Raw genomic sequence first — 23,532 nt, forward strand, 5'->3', positions numbered from 1 at the left:
TTTCCCCCATTGAGCGTCGCCTGCCTGGCCGGCCGTCGAGCGCTGTGGGCGGGGCCTGCCGAGCGCTGTGGGCGGGGCCTGCCGAGGGGCGGGGCCTGCCGCGCCTGGGGGCGAGGCCACCGGAGGCCGCGCCCGGCGGTGGGGGGGGTGTTCCTGGAGCCTATAAAGCGAGGCGACCCGCTGCCCGCCCGGCTGGCATCCCCAAGCCGCCGCCAGCCCCGCCGAGCGGAGCCAGCGCCGCCACCGAGGGGCGCCCGGCGCCGGAGCCATGACCCTCCGCCGACTCAGGAAGCTGCAGCAGAAAGAGGAGGCGGCGGCCACCCCGGACCCCGCCACCCGGGCTCCCGACTCAGAAGTCGCTCCCGCCGCTCCCGCCCCGACTCCGGCCTCGGGCCCCCCTGCCGCAGCCGCCAGCCCTGGGCCCCCCGGGGACGAGCTGTATGCTGCGCTGGAGGACTACCACCCTGCAGAGCTGTATCGCGCGCTCGCCGTGTCCGGGGGCACCCTGCCCCGCCGAAAGGTGCGTCCCCCAACCCCAGCCTCAGCTCCCGTGACCCCCAGCGCCCCGTCCTCGGGACCTGCTCAACCCCACCACATCCCCCATCACTGCCTGCTCACCTCACAGCATTCTCTCCTTGGGGTCCACTGAGTACCCCACCTTGTTCCCCAGCCCACCCGCAGGCCCCCGTAGACTCCCCTCGGCCCCCTCCTCAGAAGGCGCAAGGCCCCCGCCCGCGCCCCCGCTGCTCTGAAGGCTGTGGCCCTCGCCTCCGGGCCGCCCCCAATCCGGCGGCTCTCGACTGCACTCCCCACGCGCCGCCGCCCCGTCTGGCTCCCTCACGCCTTCCTGGACTCTCCCCCAGCACCCCTTTTCCCCTGCTCGCTCCATCTGGCTTTCTGCTCCGTGCCCCGCCTCCCGTGTCCAGGTGTGTCGAAGTCCCCAGGAACCCCTCGCCTGGGCCTCTCCGGTTGGAGCCGGGAGGGCTGGGGAGGCGGTGCCGCCGCTCGCCCCAAACTAGTTGAGGGTCCCAGAGCCCTGGGTGGGAGAGGGGGGCCGGCGGCCGCGCCGTGTGCGTTCTCACGCTGAGCGGTGCGTGGGGCGCCACGGACTCCGGAGAGCACACCCTTCGAGGGGACACCCGGATTCCTGGGCTCGGGGCCGGCGGCCTTGCCCCGCGTCTGACGTGCGGGGTGCGACGGCCAGAGCTCCCTGGACTTCAGCCGGAACCGGACGCGGTGGGAGGGGTCGCAGGGCGCCCGCGGGGCAGGAAGGATGCGGGCCGCGCCCGCCCCGAGTCTCCCCCTCCGCCAGGCTCTTCCTCTGGCCCGAGGGGACCTGAGCGCTCAGAACCGACTTGAGACCCAGGTTAAGGAGAGGGGCCTGGTGGCCTTTCCCCACTCAGACCCCTCCTCCTACCCTAGCCCCCGGCTCCCCCCACACAATGAACAGCTTGTTGAGAATTTGCATTTTATGAAAATTGAGTTGAAAGACAAAGGGGTCTCTCTGTGCTGCCCAGTCCTTCCTCCTTGGCCCATTTGGGAACTGTCCCCTCCCCTGAGGCTAATCTTTGGTTCTGGAGAAAGAGGGCCCCCTTCTTCTCCTTGCCTTGAGGCAGCTTGGGGGGAGAGTTAACAAGCGCACAGACCTGGAAGGCCCTGGGCTGCTTGGCTGCTCTGAGACTGGGCTTCCTCCAAGGACCAAAAATTTAGAAAGGGAAAGAGACTAGTTTTTCAAGGGCCCTGAAGAGACAGGAACCTTCAGCTCTGTCACTTCTCCCCACAAAAAGAACTCCCAATCTCTCTTTGTAAGACTTACTGTCAAGTTTGACATCTAAGATTTTTTTTGTCCCAGAAAACAACAAAATATATGGTAATGTTGAGAGACCAAGGTGTAGCTGGGCACAGCTGGTCATAGCCAGTCACCTGCAGCTGGGATCCATAGCTGGTCCCTGAACAGCCTGTACTTTAGGAAACATGGCACCTCTGTCTCCTTCTCTTACACGTTCTGGCTGGGATTGCCAGTCCCGTGACCCCAGCTCTCCCAAGCCACACTGTCTTTGGCTGAGAAATTAGGTAGAGAGACCCAACTGTCAGGGGGTCCCTGGAATACCTTGATAGGTGAGCCCCGGGCTTTGGATACCTGCCCTTCTTTGAATCCCGCTGGGGAAGAGCCCCCGCCTCAGCTTTCAGAGTCTGGAAGGCCTGATCCCCTACAGACATGGGCCTAGGGGGTGGAGACCATTCTAGGGTAATGACCCCCATGCTTACCCCTGCCAGTGTGGAAACCAGCAGGAGGCTTAGAGATCCATGCATCTGGACCCCAAGAGGATGGTTGTGACCCTGCAGTCCCAGGTATGGGAGTATAGCCGGGGAAGAAAGCTAAGGGGTGACACCAAATAGTAGCAATCGGCACCAAAGCAGGTGTAGCACTGGGAAGGGACAGACAGGCAACAGGAAGTGCCGTGTTGTGTCCAGAGCTGGAGCCCAGGTGAGGGGCCTCCTAGAGTAGGGCTCTCAGCATCTGCTCAAGGACAGCCCCCCTCTCACCTGCTCTTCCCTGACTATCTTCCCACCCAGGGCTCAGGATTTCGCTGGAAGAATCTCAACCAGAGTCCTGAGCAGCAGCGGTGAGTCACCTCCACCCAGCTCCTGCCACGGTCCAAAAGGGTGTGGTGCTAGGGTGGGGGGCACACAGCATCTCAGCTCTACTGGATGTGACGAGAGTCATTCTCCCACCCTTTAAGCCTGGCTCCCCCACTGGGAGAGAGGGGCAGGTGGGGGTGTGGGCTGTGTGAAGGGGTGGCAGAGAAAGGAGGTGGGGACTTTTGAGTCATTAGGTGCTCCTCAGCTCACCCCCAGCCTCTGCCAGTTACCCCTCCCTGGGAAGATCTGGATCATGAGAGCTGGGAGGTGGAGGAAGCAGGCGAAGTTTGTGGGGATGTCCTAACCAGGCCTCCTGGGCTCCCCTGAGCCCTCCCAGCCCCAGCAAACTCCAGGGGCCCAGTCCCTCGCCATGCTACGTCCAGCTGCTTGGATCTGGCTGCCCTGCCTCCAGTCCTATTCTGGCCCCACCCTGTGGCAGCCCTCTTTGGAGGGATTTAAGGTGTGGGCAGAAGTAGGTGATGACCCCAGGACCTGGGACCCCACAGCTTCCCTTCTCTGCCCATATCTGTCCCTGATTTAGGCTTGACTTCCTCTCAAATGGATCAGCAAACTATGCCAGCTGGCCAGATTGGCCTGTTTGGCCCTTGAGCTAATAATCGTTTTTATATTTTTAAAAGGGTTGCAAAAAATAAAAGCAAAGAGCAGTATGTGACAGCGGCCATATGGGGCCCACAAAGAAAGCCTAAAATATTTACCATCTGGCCCTTTGCTGACCCTTCCAGAAAACCAGAGAACACTGGGGTAGACATGGAACTCCCAGTCACCCTGCTCCCTGCCCCAGTACGGGCAGAGGGGGAAAGGCCTGTGGTTCAAAGCGAGAGGAGCTCAGGTTGGAGCTGGGAGGTGCTGCTCAGCATTTGGGGGGAATATCTGGGTCAGGCTGGGAGCTGAGGGGCCTGGGCTCCAGGGCCTGTCTTAGGCTGTGAAACTTGAAGGGGCCTTTGGAGGCGGCTTTGACTCTGCCTCTGGCTGGGCGGGAAGGAAGGGGGTGGGGGTGGGCAGAGGAAACTCTGGGCTCCCCCAGCAGGCGAGCATCTGGAGTGGCTCCAGACCATTGTGTCCAGTGGGCAGGCCTTTAGTGCGGGAAGGGGCGGCCTGGAGTCTCCCCTCCCCCAGCCCCACATCTGGTGGGCTGGCCCCACTGCAGCTGGGAGGAGCAGCTGTGGTCTGGCTGAGCCTCGTGACTGGCCTCTGGGGGAGGGGCCAGTCCTCTCCCCAGTGCTGTAGAGCAGAGGAGGCTCCTAGCTGGGGCTGAATTTGGGGCCTCAGCTGGTCAGTAAGTGGCACTTGGGGGGCCAGCCATTCCCAGTGCCACCCTCCCCACAGCAGAGGCTGGACTGATTCTGTGCAGCTCCACAAAGCTGATTTCAGCTGGGTATGGGAAGGACATTCCCATAATGTGTGATGAGAGGGAGTTGTCACTGGAAACCGTGAGTCCTGCTGGAATGTTCTAGACCAGACCCCAGCCTCCCTGGAGGCCCAAGACATGACACCGACATTATCCTTTCAGTCCTGATAGTCTTAACCCTGTGTCTCCTGCAGGAAAGTGCTGACTCTGGAGAAGGAGGATAACCAGACCTTCGGCTTTGAGATCCAGGTGGGAGAAGCTGTGTGCAGAGGGATGAGGGGTTGGAAGGCCAGTCTGAGGGATGCATAGACCCACGCTGCCCCCAGCTGAGGGTGCCCTTGTCTGTTACAGACTTATGGCCTTCACCACCGGGAGGAGCAGCGTGTGGAGATGGTGACCTTTGTCTGCCGAGTTCATGAGTCCAGCCCTGCCCAGCTGGCAGGGCTTACACCAGGTGGGGCCTGGGCCTAGGACACAGGGCTTTGGGAAGGGGCTATGACCTTACTCCCAAGCAGAAGGGGTGAGAAATCCCTCCTGAAATCAGTCCCCTTCCTCCTCTTACTCTGAGAAGGCCAGAAAGAAGAATGGATAGAAGCCAGGGTTTGAATCCAGTAAATTTGCCATTTACTGTGTGATCCTACACTGTCCCATCTGCAAAATGGCGGTAATAGTATGTTTCCCCATCCCCCCATCACAGTGAGGGGATTCCCTGGGCACAGCACCAGGGCCTGGTAAATAGTGGATGTTGCTGCTGCTGTTGTTTTGCTCCCTCCTGGCAGTCTGGCAATCCAGCTGGCGCAGGAGCTGGGGAAGAAGCCACATTCCATTAGATCTGCTTGATACTGGAGGTCACGTCCTATTCAGCCCCAACCTGGCCCAACTCTGGGGAACCTATGTTACTTCCTCGAACAAGGAAATGATGCCTCAGTAGAAGACCCCCGGGATCAAGCAATCTAGAGTCTTCAGGTTCCAGGAAGGGGCAGGCTGAGACTGCACGAATCACTGCCCTCCCCCCAACTCTATCGCCATTTTTGCCCCTAAGCCCCTTACCTCCTTGCCCACTTACCAGAAACCTTTGGTAGCTGTCTTGGTTCATTTTCTGTTGCTATAATAGGATAGCTGAGACTGGGTAATTTATACAGGAAAGAAGTTCATTTAGTTCATGGCTCTGGAGACTGGGAAGTTCAAGATTGAGCAGCTATATCTGGCAAGGGCCTCATGCTATGTCATAACATGGTGGATGGCATCTCGTGGTGGAAGCACACACAAGAATGGCGAGCAGGCACATGCAAAAGAGACAAAACACAAGCGGCAAGCTCACTTTATATTAATAACAATCTGCTGTTAAGGTAACTAATTGCTGTGCCAGAGCAAGAACTCACTCCCAGCAAACAGCATTAATCATGAAGGCAGATCCCTCATGACCCAAATGCCTCTCAAAGGTCCTACCACCTCTCAACATGGTTACACTGGGGATGAAGCCTCAACCTGGGTTTTGGTGGGGACAGACCATATTCAAACCATAGCAGTAGCCCAGTGGTATATTGAAACTTTGCAAAGTAGTTTCACACTTTTCCTGCTGTCATCCCTGAGGTAGCCACAGCGGGGATCCATACCCCCTTTCACAGATGGGAAAGAGTCCTCTGAGACAGTGGCATGCCCTGCCTGAGGCACGGAGGCCCAGGGTATCAGAGGCTGAGGCCTCATGCCTGGGGCCAGGGTTTCCAGCTGGGTGCTACTCCCCCTGTCTCTACTGGGCCTCATGACAGGCGTGGGCCGGACAGAAATAACCAACTCTGGGGGAAGCACAGGGGCCTGGGAGTGCTCAGCCTTTGAGGACAGCTTCCTGAGGGTAGGGTTAGGGTGTGGGTGTATGAGGGCCCAGCCCCTGTGAGGTTCCCGGCCCTCTGCTGGGGTGCTGGGCCAGGACAAGCTGGTAGTCACTAGAGGCAGGGAAGAGTAGCTGTGGTTCTGAGTGTGTGATCTGAATGGGGTGAAAGAGATGTCAGAGGAGGTCTCCCCCAAACTGTGAGGAGTCGGGGAAGGGAGTTCAGTAGTCCTGGGGCTTGCTACCCTTTCCCTTTCCGGCCAAGGTAGGGGGCTGGAATTCTTCCATCACGCCCCGTGGAACAGATGCTGAACCCCTCTCTGCCTGGCAGGGGACACCATCGCCAGCGTCAATGGCCTGAATGTGGAAGGCATCCGACATCGAGAGATTGTTGACATCATTAAGGCGTCTGGCAACGTCCTCAGGTATGTCTATGTAGGTCCCGTGGTGCCTGAGGGTTCCTGGGCTCAGCCTCTTGGTTTCCTCCGCCTGAGAGCTCACTTGGCCTTTGATCCCCTAACCTCAGACTGGAAACTCTGTATGGGACATCAATCCGGAAGGCGGAACTGGAGGCTCGCCTGCAGTACCTGAAGGTAGGGGAGCCCAGCGATGTCCAGCCTCCTCTTCCCAAGCCCCTGCCCTTCAGCTCTACTCTTTTTGAGGGGATCATTTATGTCTGAACCTCCTTTAACCTTAAGTTTCTTGTGTGTATTCCATGATCCCTCACTCTGTACCCACATCCTGCTAGTTTCCTGGTGGCTCCTGACAGTGGGGTGGGGCCGTCTCTTGCAGCAAACCCTATATGAGAAGTGGGGAGAATACAGGTCCTTAATGGTGCAGGAGCAGCGGCTGGTGCACGGTGAGTAGACTTCGGGGGTGAAAGGCCACTTGCTCCCCTACCGACACCCCCACCTGTGCTTCCCCCTCAGAACTCGTGGGTTACTCCCCTCTCCAAAGTGAAGAAAGGTTTGTTGAGCTACTACTTAGGGTACAATACTGCCCCGGGCTGCTGCACACACGTTTAGTTATTTTCACAATAGCCCTCTGAAGGTAAGTACTAGACAGTATCGTCTCTGTTTTACAGGTGGGAACACCCAGGCTCAAGGAGCTTGTTTCAATCCTTTCCGAGGCCCTTGTGTCCTAAGTGGTCCTCCTAAGGCTCTGAGTTATAATTCCTGTTTTACAGACCAGGGGAGTGGGGCTCAGGTTTGTGACTAGCAAGGGCCACACAGATGGTCGATGGGAAGGAACTAAGATCCCGCGCTCATGCCCTCTGACCCTTTGCCGAGGACACATCCGGCCCCAGGCCTGACGGCCGTCCCTGTGCATCTTCTGCCTTTGCAGGCCTCGTGGTGAAGGACCCGAGCATCTACGACACGTTGGAGTCGGTGCGCTCCTGCCTCTATGGTGCGGGCCTGCTCCCTGGCTCGCTGCCCTTCGGGCCTCTGCTCGCCGTGCCCGGGGGCCCCCGCGGGGGCGCACGGCGGGCCGGGGGCGACACCGACGACGCCGTCTACCACACCTGCTTCTTTGGGGACTCTGAGCCACCCGCGCTGCCACCCCCGCCGCCCCCCGCCCGCGCCCTGGGGGGCCCCGCCGAGGTCCCGGACCCCGGGTCGTGTCCCGGACCGCGGGCCGCGCTGAGCCGCAGCGCCAGTGTGCGCTGCGCGGGCCCCGGGGGCGGCGGGGGCGCGCTCTGGACTGAGGCCCGTGAGCAGGCCCTGTGCGGCCCGGGCCTGCGCAAAACCAAGTACCGCAGCTTCCGCAGGCGGCTGCTCAAGTTCATCCCCGGACTCAACCGCTCCCTAGAGGAGGAGGAGAGCCAGCTGTAGGGGCGGGGGCGGGCGGGGGAGGTATTTATTTATTTATTCATTCGTATCCGCCAGTGTAAAGTGGGGGTGCTGGGCCAGGAGGACCCCAGGAGCCCAAAGCAGCGGGAGAGGGTCCTTGTGTGCCCTGGCCGGTTCACTGAGGGAGTGGGGGGCCCAGACCCCTTCTCTCCTCCTCCCCTAAACCACAGTGGGAGCGGAGGCAGGGGGAGAACCAGGCAATCAGGGTTGGGAGAGGTTTGGGGGCTAAAGATGGGTCGTGCTATCGTACAGTCTGGGTCAGTAGTGCCTTGTGGGGTGTCCAGGAACACTCCCCCACCGGGGAGTGGCGGACCCTGTCCCACGAAGCCCTCTCCTCAGCTTTACCTGCTCCCCCAGTCCTTGGCCCTGGGGAGAAATGGCCCATGGTGGGCCGTCCCCCGCCCTCCACACACACAGTTCCAGTGGACCAGTGGGCCCCAGGGGGCATAAGGTGCTGGTCCCCTCCCTGCTAGCCTTGACCCCTAAGGGCTTGGCCCCTTTTAGAGGCCTGTAACTACGTGGGGTCCTGGGACAGGGGTCCTGGGTTCTGTGCGCCTTGGGGACAGGAGCCAGCATATTCAGGTGGGGTGGGGGCAGCACAGACTGTTCCACCATTTTGCATATTGTTGCTTCTGAACCACAAAGTATATAAAATTGACGGTTTTTTGCATCTGTGTCAGCGTGGTGACTGCCTGAGGGGGAGGACTGGGCTCGGGCAAGCTCTGACTCCACCGTGCAGCCCCCTCCACACACACACACACACACACACACACACACACTGTTTTACATCTTATTTTCTTGCAGCCTGAAGCCAGGGAAATAGTCTGGGAGATTTTAATTTACACGTATGGGCCTGAACTAGAGGCGCCACACCCTCGTCAGACCTTGGGCCTCTTGTTTAAATACATCTTGAGCCTCGCTCCCCAAATACCCACAACAGGTGGCAGCCAAGGCTTGTCTAAAGTGGTTAACTATCCCTGTGGAAATAAGCATGCTTGCCACCCCTCTCTTCCCAGTCTGAGGTCCCCCTTGAGGGGCAGAAGCTAGATCTGCAGGGCATCTTAGCCATCATCCCCCCAGCCTGCGACAGGCCCCCATCACTGCTCACTCCACTATTCTAGAACTCAACAGTTTCCAGTACTCTTAGAATGAGATCCAACTCCTGTGCTGTGGTGTCTGACCCCTGCTGGCCTCCCCCCACTCCCTGCTCTGGCTGCAGCCGCTGCCGTACCTGGTGCTCTTCAGACCCCCTTCCATTGGGGTCTCTTCAGTGCTCTTCCCTCCCGGGGCTCCTTCAGTCCTCAGCTCTGCCCCTCAAAGGCCTTCCCACCCAGTTGAAAAGACAGTCGTACCCTCCTCTGTGATAGATCCCTGTTTTATTTCCATCATAGTACACATCACCATCTGAAATTGTCTTCATTTTTATGGGTTTTGAGTTTTGCCTGCCCTCCCCACCCATTGGGATGCATGCTCCTTGCCGCAGGACTCAGGGACCTTTTCTGCGTGAGTCACTGCTTGCTTCTTGCCTGCTACTAGCACGTAGTAGACCCTCTATACAGTGTGTGCTAAAGCATCTCCAGGAGGTGTTCACCACCTTCTTTGAGGTGACCTAAGGCAAGTAACCTGTCTGGGGTCATACAGCAAGCTAGTGGCACAGGTGGCCTTGGGATTTGAGACTCCTGCTCCAGTGCTCTTCCCTGGTAGTAACCAGCATACACCGGGTGGCTTTAAGAGAGGTCTACAGGGACCTTCCCACCCTCTTCCTCCTGCACCACTGTATTTGCCTCCTGAATGGGTTCCCTGTTTCCTCTCTTGCCCCTGACCCATCCCTTTTCTACACAGCAGTCAGAGCACAGTTTTTAAAAAGGAAGATGGATCACAACCCTCCTCTGCTTAAAACTCTTTATGGCTTCCCCTGGAATAAAAGAATAAAGTCCAAACCTTTACTGTGGCCTGTCCATAACACATTGTCCCTCTGGGCAGATAAATTACAAAAGGGCATCCCTTTCTCTGGGTTAACAGCAGCCACAGAGGCCCAACAATTTGGCAGCTGGGAGCTTTTGTGCAGTGCCCAACTTCTGCAACTATATTGGAATGCCCTGCATGAGACTCTCCAGGATCTGGTCCCCGTCTCTGTCTTCAATCTCAAGTTGTTTCTCCTTCCATGTCACTTATATCTAAGCCATACTATTCTTTCTGTTCCTGATATGCCAAACCCTTTTCTGCCTCTGGCCTTTGCTCATGCTCTTCTCTCTGCCTGGAATACTCTCCTTTGCAAGACTGATTCCTCCATCCTCATGTCTGAGTTTAAACATCACCTCTCCAGAGAGGTTCCCCTGATCTGATCTGGAGTAGTTCCCTGTCCCCATTATGGTTTCCCTGGAGTCCCCTATTTTTTTGTTTATGGCTCTTTCTTTCAATTGGTAATATACTGGCAACTTTTGTATCTGTCTCTTGTCTTTGTGAGGGCAGGAACCCCAGCCTTGTTTAAAGTTGCACCCCAGGGCCTGACAGGGAGCCTGGCATGCAGAAGGGATTCAAGAAACACATGTTGAATAAGTGATGCCCCCCTGGGGCCACCCTGCATAGGAGTAACCACTTCCGGCCCCTCCTCTGCTCCATCTGTAGCTGGCAGGTGTGGGCCCTTCTCCTCAAATCCCCTCGGGGCTGGGTGGTGGCTCCAGCCAGGGTACCTGCACCTGGCTGCCCTGCCGTCCCCAGTCCTGGGAAGAGAGGACATTTGATTAAGAAAATGGAGCTTCCCAGCTCCCTGTTTGAACAGCTGCTATGCAGCGATGACAAACATCAGCTCCCAGGGGCTCAGGTCTAGGGGAGGGGCCCTCTCACACCTTTGTTCCCAGAGCCCAGGGCTGCCAGGAGACCAACTGTCTGGGCACAGCCTAGCACCTTACTGGGCGGGGGTGGGGGTGGGAGCTGCAGGGAGATTTTTCCTCCCAGAGTAGATTTCCAACCCCTCTCCCACCAGTCTGTCCCCACTCCCTGCCATGCAGCTAGTGTTGGGAGTGATGTCAGTGTTCCCTCACCCCAGCTGATGGGGGCTCCTGGCTGGTGGCTGTGCGCACCCAGGGGAGGGTGAGGGGTGCCCAGGGCGGGTCTGGATCCCACCTCTCAGCTGATGAGATGACGGCACCAGCACAGCAGCCTCCTGCCGTGTAGGTGGGTGACAGGGAGTGACTAATGTGCGAGCTGCGATGCTAAAAATTAACCCAGGGATCGTGTTTGGCGGAGGGGGTGGGGGTGGATGGGAAAAGGAGCAGGGACTCAGAATATTGTGTGGTCGGTATTCCCCCTGCCCTGCCTTCCCTCCTTCGCCTCCCACCAGCCTTCTGCTCCTCTCAAAGCCTCAGGGGACTCTGAGGGAGCCCTTCCCCCACCCCAGGACAGAAGGGGCCCCCAACAATTGCAGGGGAGGAGAGAAGACCCCACTCCAGGTCTCATGCATGGGGGGGTGAGGACACGGCCCTGCAAATGGGGTTCTGGTCTGAGCTCCCCACAGACCAGAGGTAGGAGGAAGGGCTGTGAGGACAGGGTCAAAGAGATGGAGAGGAATCAGTTGGGCCTGCAAGGCTGTGGGGCTCACTATGGGAGAAGAGGCGGGGGCCTGACGGGTATATGAAGGCAGGATCTGAAAGGTGCCAGAGAGCAAGGGGAGGAGGGCATGGTCCAGAGGGATCAAAGTCCCACGCATGTGGGTGGTGTCCTCGAGTGGGGTGAGAACATCCCATCAGAGTGGGGGAGAGGGGAGGGCTCTTGGGACTTGGTTCCGGGCCACAGAAGGGGCGTGGGCTTAGAGAAGAGCTTCACTGGCACATGTGAGAAAACCTGTTAGGAGTGAGGCCATGAGCACTTCCATTTCCCCTGGAGACCACAGCAGAGAACTGGGGCTGAACGCAGCAGGAGAAGGTGAGACAGCAGGAGGCACTGTCTGCCCACCAGCCAGACGCTCACGCGGCGGGGGAAGTGAGGGAGGCTGTGGGATTCCCCGGGTCAGGAGAGACGTCAGGTCGCTTGGTAGGGATGTTTTCTGGTCCTGCATTGACGGGTGGATGAAATGACCTTAAGGAGGGGGTGATGAGCTCAGAGAAGTACGAGAGAAAGGAACCCGGGGCGGTAGAGAGGACAGAGGGACCACGGAGGGCTTGTCCGTAGAGTAAAACAGCCCAGCGAGGAGGCTCTGCGGAGTAGAGCAGCGCGCTGACCCCTGGTGGTGACCGCGAGCACTGCGCCTCTCTGGGCCTTGACCACACCAGGCGCAGAGCGGGCTGGAGTAGGGGTCTCCCACAAGCCAATGCTGTGAACATCCTCCCCTCTCCTTCCTCAGCCCTGCTCCGCACTCTGACAAAGTGGAGCCTCCTCTGAGCGCCACAGCCCCTTATCTGAAGTACTCTGACACCCTCCCATCCCACCTGCTCCCCATTGCCTCTGCTCATCCCCCAGTGTGGGCTCCCAAAGGCGTGCGCACTGCCCCATTTGCCTCTGTGTCCTGAGCTGTGCCTGGCACCGAGTGGGCATTCAGGCAGCACTGACTGACGGCCGGTGTGTGCGAAGGAAGGAATGAACAGAGTTCAGAAGATCGAACTTAATTGATTTCAACCAACATAACTTTTCTGCGCAGAATCCTGCATCGTGGATTGCGGTGCGGAGGGGAAGGAAACACACTTGCTAAACTGCAAGGCACGAGAATGAATTTATCTATCTATTTTATTTATTTATTTAGAGATGAGGTCCCACATGGTGTCAATATGGTGACCTCCCAGAAGGAGGGGGACCACGAGGTTGCCTAACACACAAGAAGTTTTGCTGTAGGGGAGACCTCCCAAACCTCAGAGAATCTTCCCTTCTTGGAGTTTGGCCTTTCAGTAGAAAACGCACAAATTTATGCAAAAAGTAAAAATCATGCAAATACTGCCACTAAAGGCTGGGGGTCTCTTTCCCCACTGCTCCCCTACAGAGTCACATCTGGTGTGTCCATTCAGCAACCCCCCAGAGTGACAGTCCACGCAGGCCGCGCGGGACATGTAACACCTTCTTTCGGAGCCCTCCAAATCTCTCTGCACTGCCCGGCTCTAGCCGCACTCTCTCTGAGGAACGTGGTATCTGGTTGAACGCAGGCAAGGGCAGCGTTACCAACTACAGCCGCGGATCGCCTGGGGGACGTGTAACAGCGGACAGGGACCTACCCTTACCTACCCTTATGATTCTGATCCAGGAGTTCTGGGGTGGGCGGGGGCATTGGTATTTTTAAAAGCACCACAGTTGCTCCATAAGGATTCATTGAAAGGATGCGGAATGAAGATGATTCTAGATGAATCCACACAAAACCTTGGAACTCGAAATACGGACAGAATTCGCCCCTCCCGGGGTTGTTTCTCCCGGAGGAGCTGAAGACCTGCGCCTCCCGCTGGTGCAGAACCACCTTCTGCTTCGTGGTATACGCGTCGGTATGGATAGTGGCCATATCCCCTACAGACCAGGAGCTCCTGAAGGACAGGGATCCCATCAGACGGACGCATCTGTGTCCCCACCGCGGTTGGAGTGGGGGGCGGGACCCAACGCAGGGTCCAGGACCTGCGGCTGGCCTGGTGAAGCCAGTGCTGGGGCTGCGGGCAGGGCAGAGGAACCGGGGCTACTAGGGGTTCGTGTCTAGACCAGGAGTTGGGGGTCAGCACGGAGAGATCAGACTGGTGCTGGTGCTGGGGGTTGGAGCCCCACGCGCTGCCCAAGAGGCTGCAGGCTTGACCTTCAAGTTCTGGACTTGGGGAAGTGGGGTGGGGGTAGGGAGTGTCACTCCAGTGGAGCCAGCTGGGCACCCTCTTCCCACCCTCGCCCTCCCTGGGGCTGAGGGGCTGAGGGGCTGAGAGCTGAGGGCTGAACTGCAGAGGCAGGCTCCAGCTAGGGGCGCAGCCGCCATGAGCCGGGGTGGGAGCGGAGACGGGGCCCCGGGTTGTGCTCTGCTGGGGGCTGGGAGGGAAGCAGGTGGCAGTGCCAGAGTGAGTAACCGCCTCCCCGGAGCGGCAAATCCCGCCGCCTCAGGAAGTCCCGGAGACGTCGTGCACCTCGCCCCCCGCCCACGCCGGGCCCTTCTCGCACACGCCCACCCGCGCTCCGCTCCTCCAGCTCGCGCCCGCCGCAGACGCGCGGCGCCCCCGCACGCTTGACCCGGTCCCGGACGCCGATCAGCGCCCCCGGGCAGCCTCCCCTCCGGCTCTTCCGCCACCCCTCTGTCCCCACGCGCCTCAAACCCCAGCCCGCCGCGCCGCTCCCCGCTCCCCAGGTGGGCGGGTCCCGGCCGGAGGCGTGGCCTGGGCAGGCTTGCGGACTTGCGGGCCCGCGTCGCCCTCTGCCGGGCGGACTCGCGAACTGCTACACCTCGCCACCCCGGCCCTTGGCCTCCTGGTCGCGCACCCTCCTCGACCGTTCTGCCATCCGGCTCCTTTCCTGGAGGTGAGGACTGGGAATATGTAGATGTCGGTCCGGTCCCAGCTATGCCACAGGCTGTTTGCAGAGAGGCGCGGCCCTACCTGAGGCTCGGTTTCCTTCCCTGTGAAATGCTGCGCTGAGACCAGATGCACAATAGTGAAGAAATGAGATGTGGTTGTTATTAATGCCAAGGGCGTTCTCTCCTGCCTTGCGGGGTGGGGGGTGCTCATCTTTCTCCCTGCCCAGGGCCCACTGTGGGAGGAGAGAGGCATAATTCACCCTCTAGAGATCATCACATGTGGTGTACAGCCTTCAGGCTTTTTTCTACATACACACTCATTTTAATACAATTGTGGCCATTCTCTACGTGTTGGTTTGTGTCCTGCCTTTTTTTTCCCTCTCCAAGTGCATAACTATGGTTAAAATCCTGGACTCTAGAGTCAGACAAACCTGGATTTAAATCTTTTCTCTGAAACTTTATATTCCTGTTCTTGAGCAAACCACATAACCTCTACCTTCCTCTGCCTCAGTTTCCTCCTCTGCAAAATGGTGATATTGCCAGGATTGGCTGCTTCACAGGCTGTGGGAAAGCCTACACGTGGCTCAGTGCAGGGTGGCCAATGTTACTGTTTTGAACAGGTCTATTCTGCAGCTGTGTGAGTCCTGGGCCTGCATGGTGCTCTGCCTTCTCCATGAGCCACAGTAGTAAGGAAGGAGTCGGAGACCACTGCCTCTTTGGTCTTGCTCTCTGCCCAGCGCCGCTTGTGACCACACGGGCCTCATTGTGCCTCCAGTACACCCAGAATTTCCCCATCTCAGCACCCTCCCACTCTTCCTGCGTCTCGATGGACTTTCCTCTGCTAAGTGTCTTTCCCTCACTTCCCTTGTGTCCAGGCTACATTGCCGCAGCCTCCAAGAAGCCTTCCCTGACTGTTCTTTAACACTAGCACTCTCACACATTCTCCCGCCACCTGCTCTGCTGTTTTTCTTCATAGCTCTTCTCATTATGTGGCATTATCTTATATATGTTTTTATCTGTATCCCTCCTCTAGAATGTACCTCATGGAAGGTAGGGACTTTTTGAGGTTCCCCCCCCCACCTCTGTAGTTTCTAGATGAGTGCCTGGCACATAGTAGGCCCTGGATAGATTTTTGGGTGACTATGAATAGATTCCCCCCCCTTTCTCGTTCATAAGAGGCAGCAGTGCCGCTTATGTCCAGTAGAGGGCACCACCACACAGCACTTTGGGAGCTCCTGGGGCTGATGCTAGAATGGAAGGTATTTATAAAGTCCACAGGACTCTCCCCTCCCCTTCTGTGGGCGCTCCAGCGGCTGGGACCGGAAGCAGGAGGGCCCCCTGCGCTAATCTGCCCTGGCAGCGGGGAGCTGGCATGCGCTGGCCGCTTCATCCGGTGTGCTCCGGTTGGAATACCCTAACTGGTGGCTTGGACACACCCCTCAGCAGCTGATGCTTCTGGACAGATCACACCCTGTCTCGGGCTCTCAAAATGAGGGCAATGACATGAGCTGCACTGCTTGCCCATGGGTTTGTTGTGAGGTCCAGACAGGAGTGCATGGGAAATGTTCCGTGAACGTAAACATGGGACAAATATGATTGATACACAACGTTATTGGTAGTGGCAGCAGATTGGCAAGAAAAGAGGTGAGATTAGAGGGTACTTAAAGGGAATCACGAGGCCAAAGGAAGGTGGGTTAATGAAGGAGATTAAAATAGTGAAGGCGAAGGAAGTTAAAAATAACAACTGCCTTTCACCAAGAGCTCATTAGAAGCCAAGGCTAAGGAAAGTGATCTCTAAACATTGTCTAATTATAGCCAACAGTTACATGGCACTGACCTTGTGCCAAGAACCGTTTAAGTGCTTTATGCATGAAACCTCACTGGGTCCTCACAACAACCCAGGCAGGCAGGTAGTATTGCTGTCTCCATTCTATACAAGAGGAAACTGAGGCACAGAGAGCTCAAGTACCTGGCCCAAAGCCACACAGATAGACAGGGCTGGGATTCAGACCTGAGCCATCTGCCTCCTGGAATGTGTTCTTAAGCCCTCATGGTCACAACCACACTGCAAAGGAGATATTCTCATTCCATTTCTCAGATGAGAAACTGGGGCTCAGCAAACATACGAAGCCTGCCTAAAGCCATGCTGTGAATGAGTGTACTCGAGCCCAGCCTAACTACCCACCAAGCTATTCCTCCCAGTGCTGGCAGGAGCGGGGGAGGGGCTGCAAGGATGGGCACGGGGTTCTCTCAGAGGGGCAGCAGCAGACACACCGCCTCTTCCTCCGAGGGTAGAAGGGAGGGTGAGAGCACAGACGCTGTGCAGGGCCGAGGAGGAGAGGGAGAGGCTGCTAGGAGGCCTCCATTTCATGGAAGGAAGGGGGCTGGGCCATCTCCTGGGTCAGAAAGTGAAAAGTATACAGATAAGCACCAGCGGCTGTCCACAGTGATCCCACCCAAGACCGTGGGCTCTCCCCACGCCTCCACAGGCAGTGCAGGGGCTCTGAGGGTCTGGCCTGACAGTGGGAGACAGGAGCCCCACCCCTGCCACAAGTACCCCTTAACCCAGCCCCTGGCCTCCAGCCTGTTACATAAGCTGCTCCATCCCCAGGACTGGAAATAGCCGTGGCTGTGTCTGGCTGGGCTGGGAGGCATGATGAATGGTCCCCAGGAGCATCAGCTGACCTCCCTGTGCTCCTGAAGTGACTTGAGGGCCTGCCAGCAGCTCAGGTTACCCAGCTCTCCCTGGGAGGTGGCCCTGCCTGGCCTGTAGAAGACGGTTCCAAAGTGATTCTGTGTCTGGACATTTATGGTGCGAGCGCCTGAGGGGTGGTCCCTAAGCACTAAGGCAGCTCACAGCCACACCGTGCCCACTGGCAGCCTCTGGAGGCTGGGAGCCAGGTCCTTGCCCGGAGCAAGCACTTAGATCTCTGCAGCCAGCCAGCCAGCACTGGGAGAGCTGGGATCCACACCTCTGGGTCCTCTACTGAGGGCTCCCAAGGTGAGAGGAAGCCTGAGAATTTGGGGGTGTGGGTGTGGGCTGCAAGGTGCCATTATTCCAGAGCTGCACCCCACTTACATCTGCATGCCTCCCATTCACAGCCCACTCTGTCACTGTACTCGTGGTTGTGGGACACAAGGAGGCACCCACAAACCCTGTTGCCCACTGGAGAGAGCAGAGCCACATGCCCCCTCCAGGGGCCAGGCACACACACCTCTATTGCTGAGAGCACCTTGGCTAGACTTTTGCAGACCACCTGGGGCATGGGAGGGTGTTCTCCTAGTGTATGGCGATCGATCATGTGCTAAGACTTATGCTTATGGCCACTGCAATTCCATGCCTTTAAAATACTTTCTCCTCAAAAAACAAACAAAAAATGTCTCTCTAAAAAAATTAATGTTTTAAATTAAATAATCTAATTATTCTTCCCCAAATTCTTTAGTGGAATAGGCACTCCCGAGGATCTGGGATGTGTTTACTCCGTGATTCCAGGACCCTCTGACAGATGGGAAGCCCCCAGCTGAAGGGGCATGGGACATTTCTAAAAGAGCAATGGAAAGGTTGCCCTTCCTTCCTGACCACAGATTCCCTGCCCTGCACAACGATGGCATGGACATACAGACACACACACACACACACACACACACGACACACTCCACCACTCTCCTTGGTGCTCAGATGTGGGGGAATGCCTCTCTTCCAGACTCCTGCAGCAGCACGCCCTGGAAGGCCCTGCCTGTGCCCAGGTCCTGCCCATGCCTCTGCACCCTCCTTGTGTGCCTGTGGGACCCGGAGTTCTGAGCCCATGGCCAAGGCACAGGGGAGACAGGCAGAGAGCTAAGGAATATCCACCCCCCCTGCTAGGCAAACCTGTCTGGGAAGGGCCTGGCCTCCTCCACTGCCCTCCTGCCTGCCTTGTGTCTCTCCTGGCACTCTCCCCCAGGGGTTGTCACTGGTAACCAGAGCTGGCTCCACTGGTGAGAGCAGGAGACATGTTGCTTGGCAACAGGGACGGCACACAAGATCCAGCTAATCCGGGCTGTCCCGGTGGGCCAGGCCTCCCACAGCCTGCAGGGCAGCTGCTTGCTGCCTGCAGAATACCCCAGAGATGGATGCTTAACAACTTCTACCTCTTTCCACCCCAGCAAACCCTAAGTTCTAGCCTGGGCAAGGAGGACTCTTTCCTTTCCCACCCTCCCTGTCCCTCTCTCCTTTCTTGAGCCCTGTCTCCCTTCATAGCACAGTGACACGTGCAGAGCAAAAATCCGCAGACCTCTCTGGGAGTCCCAGCTCTGTGGCAAGCCATGAAATGCAGGGCAAATCGCTTTTACCTCTCTGAACTTCTGATTTCTCTCTGGGAGACAATAACAGCGGCTTAGTGTATAGACTTTGTGGCCACGTTGGTCTCTGCTACGTCTCAGCTGTGTGACACTGGGCATGTTAATTAACCTTTTGGAGCCTCGATATTAAAATAGTGCCCACCTTAGAGGGCTGTTGAAAGAAGAAAGAAGAGGCAAAGTCAGGAAAGTCGTCAGCACAGTACCTGGCACAAAGCCACATACAACTGGGCCGGGCATTCTCCCCTTTGTCACTGGGCTCCAAGCACCTGCCTTATTCTGCTGCTCTAATGAGCCAGGCTCTCCCCCACTTAGGGCCTTCCCACATACTGTTTCCTTTCCCTGGAACTTACCCCTTCCTCCCCCCCCCCACTCTTCACCTGACAAATTCCCCTCAGTTTAAAAACTGCTTCCTTGGAGAAGCATTCTCTTGTCCACCTCCCACCTAAATCACAGCTACCCATTAAATAGCTCATTGACATTCCACATTTCATTTTCTCTTTATGGTTGTGATGGCTAATTTTGTCAACTTGACTGGGTTAAGGGATGCCCAGATACTTGGTAAAACGTTATCATTTCTATGTGTGTCTGTGAGGGTTTCTGGAAGGGATGAGCACTGGAATCAGTAGATTGAATAAAGAAGATCGACCTCATCAATGTGGGCAGGCATCCTCTAAGCTGTTAAGGAGTTGAACTGAACAAAAAAGCAGAAGAAAGTGAATTTGCTCTCTCTCTTCTTGAGCTGAGATATTCATCTTTTCCCGCCCTCAAACATCCGTGCTCCTGGTTCTTGCACATGCAGACTCAGACTGGAACTGCTCCACCTGCTTTCCTGGGCCTCCAGCGTTTCATATGGTAGGACTTCGCAGCCTCCATAGCCATGCGAGCCAATCCCTCCCGATAAATCTCTTCCTATAGATTGATCTATCTGTCTGTCTATCCATATCCTATTGGTTCTGTCTCCCTGGAGAACTCTCACTAATACAATGGCACTTATTACTTATTTGCAAGATTGTGTAACGTTAGTTAATTTCTCCTGCTGGGCTGTAAGTATGGGTATCAGCTACATCTGTTTTGTTCTCTGCTGTGTCCCCAGCAAGAGGGTTGGCCTAGGTGTTCCCTGAAGTATGTTCCAGTTTTCGTATCTCTTTATTTCTTCCTCCCCTGATCTCCAAGTTGACCTAAATAGTTTTTGCACTATTTCTTTAGGGTCACAGAGTCTCCAAGCAAGGGGGTGTCACTGAAAGACAACTCAAGAATTAAGGATGATCACCCCTAATTACACTCCATTCTCCTCAGCACTGTCTGGAACTGATTTGAGATGGTAATTCCCCAAACTAGCCCCCTACAGATTTCGGGACCCCTCTTACCTCTCTTATCCCCGGGCGCCCCCCTCCTCGCAATGACGTCTATTTGCATACACCAGCCCCGAAGGAAGCTTTGGCTCCACGGCTTATTTGCATACTCTCGTGCTATTGGTTGCAGGGGCGGCACGCTAGCCAATGGTTCGCAGCGGTGTTTACGGAGCCGCGGCCCCGCTGAGAGCCGCCGGGTGATGTAATGGAATCCTGGCTGGGCCCGGCGGGCTCCCTGCGGAAGGCCTCCTGACGTAGCGGCTTCCCCGGCCCCACCCGGCCCAGCCGGCCTGGCGCGGCGCAGCGCGGCCGCCCCCGGGAGCACGGCCTGGGGCTCGGCCGAGGCCGCCTCGCAGCGATGTGGCCCGGCCCTGTTCCTTCCGGCCCGGCGTTGCGGTCGCAGGCCCCTCAGGGAGGGCCCGTCGGGCCAGATCGGATCTCTGGCGAAGCTGAGAGAAATCTGGAAGCAGACGCCCGAGGATTACCAAACTCCTGCTCCTCTGGGAGTGGGATTACGGGCTTCTCACTTCGTAAATCAGGCGGTTCTGTAACGTTTGCATTTGTTTACAACGAGCATGTTTGATTTTGTAATATAAAAAATAAAGTTAGAGGATTTTTACTTGTTTTTAATAAAGAGTCCTGGCGTGGATTTAGGGGAAATCTTGCATTGATTCCAGTTTTGCCATTTCCAGTCTGGTGGCCTTGGCCCCTTTCTGTTGCTGGCCCTGACGGCCTCCCATGGCAACCAGAGAGCAAATGTGAAGGCACTTCGAAAGGCACCAAGTGGGGCCTCCTCAGCCTTATGTAATTTGGAGTATGAAACCCCATCTGGGTGGTTGGTGTCCCTGGACGGCCCCTGATCCCTGGAAGAGCCCCAGGAAAGCCCTGTCTTTGTGTCCCCATTTTTTTGCCCTTGAGTTGCTCTTAAACCTGGGGGAAGGAGGGGCACCCCAGCCAGGTAGTTCTTGATCCTCAAGATGAGGAGGGACACCATGAAGGGAATCCCCTCCACAGCCCCTCTCCTTACTCAGGGCCAGGGCCTGAGCAGGGGAGCCCCTTCTGGGCCTCGTGGGCTAGAGAACCGCCTTGACATGCTTTATGCCCGCCCTCAGTGTTCCAGGAAGGAGGTGGAGTGCAATCGAGGGGCTCTGCTACTGCAGGATGGAGGGACTCATGGGGAAGACCCCCAAGAGTCTGGCTGGTTGTCCTGGCTCCTGTGGCTCCCTTTGGCTTCCTGCTTCCTCCCTCAGAACCTAGGCCATGTCCCTGCCCCATACCTATGAGCTCTCCTCCATGGGATGCTCTCCCCTCTCCATACCCTGCCTGGTCCTGTCTCTCACTCTCTGCCCCACATTCTTTTCCTCCAGGGAGACCTCTGAGATTAACCCTCTAGATTCCACCCACATGCCAGCTCGATGCCTCTTGGAGGCCACTTCGTGGATCTTCCAGCAATGTTTCATACCTCTTCTTGTGTCCTGCCTCCCCACCAGACTAGGAAGCAGCTTTCTACTGCAGGACCATGTCCTCTTTGGAATTTTCCAGAATGTGGGACAGCACTGGCCAGGGTACCTGTTTCCCCTCTACTCCTAGCCCCTGAGCCACAAAAGTAGCTCGCTTTTCTCCCTTCTCAGCCTTCCTATTTGCCATAGGGGCTGTGAAGTAGTTCCTGGAATTTGTGTAGAAAGAGAAGGGGCCAGGTATGAAGGAACAAGATTGTGGGTAGAAAGAGCACTGATCTGGGAATCAGAAGGCCGGAGCTGTGGCTCTGGTTTGGACACTGACTAGCTGAGTGACCTAGTCAAGGAGACAACAATGGGGCTGAGATTTACTGGACATTTGTAATGACACTAAGAGGTGACATTGCCCCTATATGTGCAGTCCCCGACCCCCAAAATAAACATACCAGCTGGACAAAGCTAGGGTAAACACCTTGGATGTACAGCTTGAAGACAAAGTCCCAGCCCTGGCTCTCCCCCAAGTCCACCTATAGGGAAATGGCAGATCTGTCACTATATGCCACACTCCTTGTTTCATTCTTTATTTCTACTATCAAAGATGCACTCTTAATGACAACCCTGTGAGATAGATATGTTATCATCTTCATGTTTCTGATGAGGAAACTGAAGCCCAGGGAGGGCAAGTAACTTCCCTGAATTCACACAGCTGCTCAGAGATGGAATGCCTTGTGGATAGGGGAAGTCAGATTCCTAGGGGACAGCAAGGAGGGGAATGACCTCTGAGTGCCTGCTGTGGATAAGGCACCTCCACAGCTGTGCACCCTCCCTATAACCAGCGGCAAGCCCAGGCCTCTTGAGCCTGTGCTTCTCCCACCATGTCACGCTGCCTGCACAGGCCACCCAAAGTGTATGTGTTTTAGAATTACACAGTTTAATATACATTTTATTCAATTATAAATAGGAGAGTATATAATAAAGACAAGTTGTGCTAAAAGAATTTATGGAAAGGAGAGACCTCTGTGGGCTGGAAGCCTTCATGGAAAAACTGGTAACTGAGCCTTTTTTTTCCCTTCCTGTCTAAATAAATGTATTTCTCCTACACAGGCAAATATTTTAAAATGTATTTCAAAAGTTAGACTTATGGAACAAGAAAGAAAAAGAGGAGGTGGGGTAGCTGTTTCCTTAAGAAGCCCATTTGAGGCCGGGCGCAGTGGCTCACGCCTGTAATCCTAGCTCTCTGGGAGGCCGAGGTGGGCGGATCGTTTGAGCTCAGGAGTTCGAGACCAGCCTGAGCAAGAGCGAGACCCCATCTCTACTAAAAATAGAAAGAATTATATGGACAGCTAAAAATATATATAGAAAAAATTAGCCGGGCATGGTGGTGCATGCCTGTAGTCCCAGCTACTCGGGAGGCTGAGACAGGAGGATCGCTTGAGCCCAGGAGTTTGAGGTTGCTGTGAGCTAGGCTGACGCCACGGCACTCACTCTAGCCCGGGCAACAGAGTGAGACTCTGTCTCAAAAAAAAAAAAAAAAAAAAAAAAAGAAGCCCATTTGGGCTAGGAAGGAGGGGAGAGTGAGGCGAGTGAGGAAAAGCCAGTCCCATGCCCTCCACCCCACACCTTCCCATTTCTGAAGCCTCAGTTTCTTTTTCTGTAAATTGACCTAATGCTTGAATCTGGGAGAGAGATTTACATGTTCTGAGAGGGTGATTTTGAGACAAACCAGAGGTTCTTGGGATCATTATGAAGAACGAGAGGAAGGGAATTCCTAGTTGTATCAGGAGTTTAGGATAGGTCCAGACAAGGATTTCTGGAGGTGGGCAGGGGGGTGGGGAGAGGAATTTAGCCCCTGGAATGAGGACTGAGTGGGGATGTGGGGCCTCTTTTGGAGAATTTTGAATGCAGGAGATTCTTTGCTGCGTGGGGCCTGGCCTGGGTGCTGGGGATTGTATAGCATGCTCATAATTTAAGGTGGCTCCAAAAATGAGCAGGGGGCTTGTGGCTGGTGCAGCAGGGCACAGGCCTGGACCCTCCCTAATGGATGTGTTCCCCCGTGGCCTTGCCTGTCTGGCAGTACAGGAACAGACATGATAGCCCCAAATCCCACCCAGCCAGACCCCAGCCCCATTGCTCCGACCTTGGCCTGGCCTTCCTGAATAGTCGCCTCCTGATCAGCCACTCCTGAGTGGGCGGCTGTTGGGGGAGCAGGATTTGCTTAGGACAAGGTGGTTC

The 23,532-nt window shown here is 56.4% G+C and overlaps 1 protein-coding gene across 2 annotated transcripts; it reads left to right on the top strand.

Moving 5' to 3' along the window:
- Positions 1-194: 194 nt before the first annotated feature.
- TAMALIN (trafficking regulator and scaffold protein tamalin) lies at positions 195-8,360 on the top strand. 2 transcript variants are annotated; one of them, XM_069489858.1, is made up of 8 exons: positions 195-520; positions 2,578-2,627; positions 4,207-4,261; positions 4,364-4,466; positions 6,172-6,265; positions 6,367-6,433; positions 6,633-6,699; positions 7,185-8,360. In XM_069489858.1, exons 1-8 carry the CDS (start codon positions 269-271, stop codon positions 7,670-7,672), a joined length of 1,176 nt encoding a protein of 391 aa, XP_069345959.1. In that variant the 5' UTR covers positions 195-268; the 3' UTR covers positions 7,673-8,360. The 2 variants fall into 2 exon arrangements, with proteins under 2 accessions (XP_069345959.1, XP_069345960.1); XM_069489859.1 differs by lacking the exons at positions 195-520; positions 2,578-2,627 and adding an exon at positions 3,870-3,940 and having other exon boundaries at positions 4,364-4,532.
- The last annotated feature ends 15,172 nt before the right edge of the window (positions 8,361-23,532 follow it).

This window comes from Eulemur rufifrons, chromosome 16 (genome assembly GCF_041146395.1).
Source record: "Eulemur rufifrons isolate Redbay chromosome 16, OSU_ERuf_1, whole genome shotgun sequence".
NCBI lineage: Eukaryota > Metazoa > Chordata > Mammalia > Primates > Lemuridae > Eulemur > Eulemur rufifrons.

What these genes read in the sequence shown, in the direction of transcription:
- TAMALIN (XM_069489858.1), top strand. Translation starts at nt 269, where the DNA reads ATGACCCTCCGCCGACTCAGGAAGCTGCAGCAGAAAGAGGAGGCGGCG. An exon ending in GCGTCTGGCAACGTCCTCAG is followed by an intron (nt 6,266 to 6,366) that starts GTATGTCTATGT and finishes CCCTAACCTCAG; the next exon opens with ACTGGAAACTCTGTATGGGA. An exon ending in CTCGCCTGCAGTACCTGAAG is followed by an intron (nt 6,434 to 6,632) that starts GTAGGGGAGCCC and finishes CGTCTCTTGCAG; the next exon opens with CAAACCCTATATGAGAAGTG.